General features: G+C 35.5%; 1 protein-coding gene across 14 annotated transcripts in view; it reads right to left on the reverse strand.

Moving 5' to 3' along the window:
* Positions 1-6308, reverse strand: part of LOC129800517 (rho guanine nucleotide exchange factor 18) — a 50032-nt gene extending 43724 nt beyond the window's left edge. For 4 of the 14 annotated variants that reach the window (XM_055844965.1, XM_055844963.1, XM_055844960.1 and 1 more), the window contains exons 1-2: positions 6071-6308; positions 5339-5456 (exon numbers count right to left, since the gene is read on the reverse strand). In XM_055844965.1, the coding sequence (XP_055700940.1) occupies positions 5339-5456; positions 6071-6130 (178 nt within the window). In that variant the 5' untranslated portion in view covers positions 6131-6308. Of the gene's footprint in view, positions 1-5338; positions 5468-6070 lie in introns of all 14 variants that reach the window. The other 10 variants (XM_055844972.1, XM_055844969.1, XM_055844966.1 and 7 more) reach the window with 6 other exon arrangements.
* Positions 6309-7703: the final 1395 nt, after the last annotated feature.

A 7703-nucleotide genomic window follows, 5' to 3' on the forward strand; every position in this document is an offset into this window, starting at 1 on the left:
TGAAAAAATAAGCTCTTGGAGTTTACATGAAAAAGTGAAGTTATACATTCTAATTTAAATCATCCGGGGTTTCCAAACTCTCCCATGTGAATTAGAAATAACAGAAAAAGTCCCAAGAGCCATATTGCTCCAACATTAAAGTGTTAGTGAAGCAAATTAAAAGATTTAAGTTTTGATGATCTTCAGAGTAACAAAGAAGTTTTACTATCTTATAACTTACAAGAGCAAGTTTAGGAATTAAGTCTTAAGAACATACATTCCTTGTTAATTCTCTCTCCTGAGAACCTGTACACAGAATGCATTTACCTCTCAAGAATACTCCTTTGTAAATTAATATGTTGTTGGAAAAGTTCATCACAAGTTCTCAATTGCAATGAAAACAAAGAGCTTCATGTGCTTATCTAAGTTTTGTGTAAACACGATCTCAGAGCAAACAACAAAGAACTGAAAAGACCTTTCCACAAATATACCTAAACATTTTTATATGAAGTTCCTCGAGGAACACTTAAATTAATCACCCAAGAAAAACTCCATCATTTCCAACTGCGTGAAATTTTCCTCACAAAACGGATTTCCACCCACTCTTGTTTCATTGTACCAACAAAGAGATCTTTCTATTTCACTCTCACACTCTTTTATTATGTTATACCCTTTGGTAAAATGTGGAAATGGAAAGAAAAACGAGAAGAATTAGGAGTGAAATTCAATATCATACTCAATTTTGAGGGATAAGAGAGTGTCTCAAGATGACTTCCTCTGTCTCTGGTGGTTGTTTTTTTTTCTTCTTTTTTCTACCTCTATACTCTTGCCATCTTTTGCCTCTTTCAATCTTCTTTTCATCCGGAGCCAGAAGAGGAAATCAATAAGTGGAAATGATTTCCCCTGGAGGGTATATAAGTTACAAGAGCCCAAGCACACCTCACTTTCGCATGCGATGAGGGTGTTTTGTAAACAAAACGAACCTCAACCAACTATCTCAAAAATTCCCCCCAAGCCACACACATCTTCTTTTGCCTATCTTATTCTTTGAGTCACCAATATCGCATTTATCCACTCCACTGACCTCGGGGGCCACCAGTGGAAAGATGTCCAGTGACATGGTCCAATTATTCACAATTCCCTCATGCACACAAATTCGCCCAGAAGCATCTCTCTCTCTTCTCTCATCTCTCACACAGAATCTCACAAGATACGAAAAACCTGTTGATCTCAAACCACCCACTTTTTCTCGCCCATCCATTCTGGATAATTTCACCTGTCGCCCAAACGAGGACAAAATCAATGAAGGACACACAGAATTTTGCACCATTAAAGCACACTCCCATCCCAACTCTGCCCAAACTCCCTCTGGAAAATCATGGGGAAAAAAAGTGGTCAAGGCAATATCATATACTTCTCCCGGAACCATCTCTAATAAGGGACTCTCCGTACACTTCCGTCAAATACGATAATAAACTTTTGTGAGAGATAAAATGCAATCAATACTTTTTTGCGTGGGCGTTCGAGAGTGATTTTACTCTCAGTCTCGTAAAAATGGCCATAATTTTATATTATTGCAATTATTATGTAAGTGCTTTCCGTGCAGATGCTTTAATTATCAATTTTTTCCACTAATTTTACGAGGTTCATTTATTTATTCATTTATCCATTAAAACTCAATTCTATTTTATTGAAATCAAGTTAAAAACAATGTACACCTTGTTTTTGAAGTTTAAAAATATAATAAATAATCATTATTTTATGTGCTGTATAAAAGCATAACAGAGTAAGTTACTATTCATTACATTATACTTTTCTGTTTATAAATTTCTCTAAAGCCCTGGATAAACTCAGGCATTAACAGGCAATGACTTAGGGTTCAGTTAAAAATATGAGGATCGATACAGACAGTTTCAGTTATCAGAGCTTAAATTTAAAGGATCAGGCTGATTTTCCAAATTCTTGGGGTCTAATGAAATTAAGGGGATTATACCAGGCTTAAGACCTACGGTTTATCCATATGGCTAATACAGGCTTTAGATATAATGTACTGGACACACTTAAGACTAAAGTTCACAGACAAGCTCGTTCTAGATTATAGCAAAGTCAGTTCCTAACACGTCCCTAGCAAGTTGCCTGAAATTTGAAGCCTCTTTCTCATACTTCGATTTAAATTTATATGGGAATATTTTTGCACTCGCGACCGGTACACTAAATAGCAAAAAAAGTGAGAAGTTTTTCCGTATTATAAGATACCTTTCCGTATGGAGGGATAAATATTCCAACATTTTTGTTTAAATAATTTTTTTCCTAGGAGCACTGTGAGCTGAGTCCGAGATCAATTTAGGAGTTGGCTTCAAATAGCTCCATATAAAAAAAATAACTTGCCACGTGCTTGATTCCTAAAGCGGTCTTCAGATTGGAGGTTTAGTCAAATACCCGAAGGGCATAAAATTCTAAGTAGCAATCAATTTTATTAGTTTTTGAGAATCTAATAGATCATTATACAGGGAGTTCCGCTTTCAAAGAAATTCTCAGGACCGAAAAACAGCCCGCGAACTCACTCCAGTGACACAGAAAACTTGCAAACCTACAGGAGAGATCTTAGGAATTAAGGATCTTAGGATTTAAGATCGGGCTACTTTATAATTCGGGCGGCAGTTAAAATCAAAAAAAGTTTGTTGACATTTTTCAAGTTCGATTATGATTATCAAAAAAGCAAATATGCTCAAATTTGTCATGATTTGTCTTAGCTTTGATGTGATTTTGCATTATTAAGAGGTTTTCATGAAATTTATAATACCAATGACCATATAAACTCAATATGAGTATGCAGATGAACCAAAAATCGTTGCATTTCAATCAATTTGTTGCCCGAATTTGCCTCTAATTTGGTTGACATTTCGGTCTCAAATGCCCGAATTTGGGAGAGTCTACTGTATGTTTATCCTAGTGTTTTGCGCTCTTCTTCTTTTGAATATCACACCAAATTAAATTTAGTTTAATCGAATTTTCAATGCGAAAGAATAAAATAGTCATGCAAAATATTTGAGAAAGAAAGGGATGTCAATTTCGATTATATGAAATTTACCCGATCCAAAAGATGCGACAGAGCCAATTTGTCCCGGGACACGTTTTAGATTGGTAAAATTTCATGAAATCAAAATTCGTGTCCCTGTCTTTCTCAAAAGATCGGCATTAGTTTATCTCATTCATTCGGTCTCAAAATTGGAGTGCACTAAATTAAATTTGGTGTGATGTTCAAAAGAAGAAGAAGAGTACGAAAGAGTAGCATACCCGTCAAATAATTTCGTCAGATATCTTTAAGATTTCTGCAGAAAATATCTACACCTCTGCCGAAAATCTGCCGAGAAATCTGTAGATATTCCTACGAGTTTTATTTGGACTTGGGACAAAATTCGTCAGAAAATTTTGCAGATTTTCTGACGAATCCTGTTACATACTCTGACGAATTTCTATAGATATTTTGCCGATTTTCTGTAGATTTTTTTCTACATTCTAGACTTTCCAGACAGCTGTGTCTGAAAAGATGGAATATTTTTCATTGAATTTTGTTTGGAAAATTCAATAGTGTTTTTTTTAGTGATATCACAGATAAAAAATTCTGCGACGCCGTGTGATAAGTAAAGAATAGTGAAGTAAAAACTTTAAGCAGAGTGACGACCTAAATTTCGCGTTTTTTATCATTCTATTGGCGATTTATAAGAAATTAGTGTTTTTGCTCGCATCTTTTTAGTTATCTAAAATGTTTAATCGGTAATGCTTGTTAAGCAGAACATAACATTTTATTTATAACTTCTACTGTATCTTCATAAATCAACAATACTTTTGTGAAGTAATGGACACTATGCGGATTTTCTAGGCAAAAATTCTGCCTAAAATCTACAGATTTTCCATGCAGAAATTCTGCCGAAAATCTACAATTTTTTTCTGAATATACTGGAATATACCGTTATAATTCAAAAATCCTCCGAGTGAAATCGGCAAGTAGAGCAATGATTTGACGGGTACACTCGGCTCTTCGTTATCCGGCTGACATGGGGGCAAAATGACATTTTGGTATTTTGAATCTGGTCAACGTTTCTTATATTTTCTGCTGTGGGAATTTGTTTTCTGTCGAAAAAAATAACAGAATTTTCTTTGTGGTGTGTTTATGTTTCATTTTGTAGCACGATTGTGTGTCAAAAACTTTGATAAAATGAAAATAACACATTAATTCACTCTGGATAAACTGTATGTTTCGTAAAAAAATCGTTTTGAATACATCAACCGCCAGCGTTTGGCAGCTGTCACCCGGATAACGGAGTGCCGGATAATGAAGAGCCGTGTGTATGTAAAGCTTTTAAGGAAGGGATGTGAATTTTGAGTTTATGAAATTTTCCTAATCCAAAGGGTGTGCCAGAGCCATTACAAATCAAATTAATGGGGCGTTGGGCATTATGACCAACGCACAATAACTTTTGTTTTGTAAACATGTTTTCAAAATTTCCTATGAGACAGAGCGAGATGACTAGATTTAGATCTCTTTCACTCTCACTGAACTGGTAAAAACATGTTTACGAAACGAATGTTATTGTGCACTGGGCTTTATAATGCCCAAAGCACAATAACTTTTGTTTTGTAAACATGTTTTTGACATTTCAGTGAGAGTGAATGAAAGCGAGTTCTAGTCATCTCGCTCTCTCTTATATGAAATTTTGAAAACATGTTTACAAGCAATATTTATTGTGCGTTGGGCATAAGATCTTTATCACATGCTTTTAACAAATATAATAACAAAGAAAATTCTGTGAATGCTAGAAAAATACGATCATTTTTCAAATAGTCTTTTGCCATTGTTTCACCAGTTCTTACACTGTACTGCAATATATTCTTTATTCTGGAAGCATCCAGTCTAAAAGTAGCGACAAGTGCCTAATTTTACTGTTTTATCGCTAGATTAATCATTTTCGCGAGGAAACCACAACAGAAGGCTGAAGTCGATACAAACAGCGAATAGAGTCTTAATTTATGCTCCAAGTGGGATGAATAATTTCTCGGTTTCTTGACCACGAATGTTCCGCCAGCATATGGATAAAACCCACTTGCAACAGGGTTCACCCTGTTTTTATGTGTAAACTCTACCAATTCCACTGACACAATCTTTGAGGAAGTTTTGGGGAGGAGTTTGGTGTTTGGGACAAGGGAGTTTCTCACAATTTTTTTTATGTGCTTAATTTGTGTGTCCTCGCGTGATTTTGCCCTAGATCCCCAATCACACAGGATTAATAATAAATAGGCTATTGGCGTAGTTGTAGTAGAATACCCTCCACCAAAAATTGTTAGACAGAATAAATACCTGAGGACATCTGGACCAAACGCTCCGTGGAAAACATTGTGTTGCACAGCTCCAAAAAGGGGGGAAATTTCTGAGGTGAAAATGTGGAAAATTCACTGGAATGCCTGCTGATTGACACCTGTGGTGGCCCTAGAGCCCGAGGAGAAGGGGTTGTACGCACACTCTTAGTCACTATTTTTAACTTCTTCCGGAAATAAACCAGCCCAATCGAATGTGGGGGAAAATAATGTGACACCTTCCGCCCCAATGCCTCCCAAAAGCCACCCACTCCCGGAATTCCGTGTCACTCCGGAGTGAGCACGTCAGTCGCACTGGAGAAGAACTTTTTGGTGTCTCTTGTGGAGCCCCCCACGGAGTTCCCACTCCCCACCTGGATCCCTTCCACCAGCAAAATCGCGTAAACAGTTAAAAATTACATAATTTTATGCGAAGAATTCACTCTTCTATTATGAGCTTCTGTTTTTGTTTAAAACATTTTTTTTCTCTCTATTTTATAGCATACTGAATTGGAAAAGAAAAATTCAGAAAATACAATTTTTCTTCAATTTCCGATTGTTTATGTTATGCAAAAAAATTGAGAAAAGTAATAGGATTCTATACCCTTAAGGATTCCAAAAAAAAAATCAATTTAATTAAAGAAATATCTAAAATTTTAGAAGGTTTTTCACAAAAAAAAAAAGAAAAATCGCGATTTCTTCTTCTTCTTCCGTCATCCACATAACAATTTCTCACCAATCTTTTTTTGACAACCTGTGGATTTTTTCCAGCCACTTTTCGCCCCTCACGCACCATCCACTGCAACAATTCTACCCACAATCACTTCACTGGACCTCCGGGTACACTTTTCAGCACTTTTCACACGAAGAAAACCATTTTTTCCTGCTGAAAATCACAAAAATCCCGCAGACGAAACGCACCTCCGACACTACAAAGTTTGGTGACTACGCGAACTCACCACTTTTGTGGTGAAATGCGTCCGAAGAGGTGAATTGACACGGAGAGGTGAGCAGCTGCGCCTAGAGGCAGGCAACAACCCATACATCAGCATTATTCAAATTTCCAACGGCTCTTTAGCTGTATCACTGGGAATAAAAAAAAGAACATTGAAAAACCCAAAAAGAAAACCAGTAAAATGATGAAATAACAAGGGGGAGATATTAGGGTCGAAAGTGGTGTACAGCTGAAAATGAAGTGCTTGGAAGTCTTTGGAAGTGGGAGTGACCGAAAATAAAGTCTTCTCGTCTAATTCCGAATTTTGCACACTATGGGCTCGTCTGCGAATAAAGATAAAGATAAAGTTTCAAAATAAAAATTTTAAAAATTTCAAGATTTAGTATTCTGCGATCTAGGATAAAAAGTCGAAGAAACGCAAATAAAGGCCTCAATTCTGAGACCAAGATCAAAATCAAAATTTCAAGCTGTCAAATATTTCCCAAAAATCAAGATTTCATATTCTGACGCAAAGCATTTATGGAATTTTAAAATGTCTTAGCTAAGAACCAAGATTTCAAGATTTTCCACACTTAACGAAACGTCACTTTTGACAAATATCTTCATTTCTTTGCCGAATTTGTTGAAATTTCGCCATATAAAAATAGAAAAATTAATTATAGGTTTTATTAAATAATATATGAAAGGCCATATCGGGAATAAAAGAAGTGCAAACAAAACTTGTAACGTGTGATAAACCCTGAAATGCTTCTGCATGATGTGATTCTTTTGCAGGTATTCTCAGGGTGTTGTATTTCAAAACGTACATCTAGAACATTTTGAATCATTACGATTAAATTACAAGATCAAACATAGCATTTTTCATAGTAATTCCCTTATTGTATAATCTTTTATAGAAATATTCCTCATCAAGAACGATTTCCCCATGAAACTCTTCAAATTATTAGTATCTTGAAAATTCCGAGTATCTCTGAGAGGTTCTTGGAATTATTTCAAGAAAACAAGAAATTTGACGTCTTGAAATCTTGAAATATTGGTTCTAGAATTGCAAATCTTGATATCCACATGGTTTGTGTCTTGGATTTCAAGATTTCAAGACATTTGACAGATTTGTCATCTTGATCTTGATTTTTTGAATTTAGAATACCAAAATCTTGAAATTTTCTTGATCTTGATCTTGGTCTCAGAATTGAGGCCAAAGATTGCAATATCCAAACTGTCACTTATGCCTTGTCATTTTGGCACTTTAGTAAACTAAGCTGATTTCCTGGTAGGAGATATTTTTTCTAGTTAATTTTCACTACAAGGAGTGGAAATTTTCTTTTAAAATTGTGGTGGACGAGGAAAATCTTTCGGGTGGTATGAAATAGCTTAAAAAATTGACAACTTTAAGTGCAAAAGTCCTGGAAATAAT

This window comes from Phlebotomus papatasi, chromosome 2, assembly GCF_024763615.1.
Source record: "Phlebotomus papatasi isolate M1 chromosome 2, Ppap_2.1, whole genome shotgun sequence".
NCBI lineage: Eukaryota > Metazoa > Arthropoda > Insecta > Diptera > Psychodidae > Phlebotomus > Phlebotomus papatasi.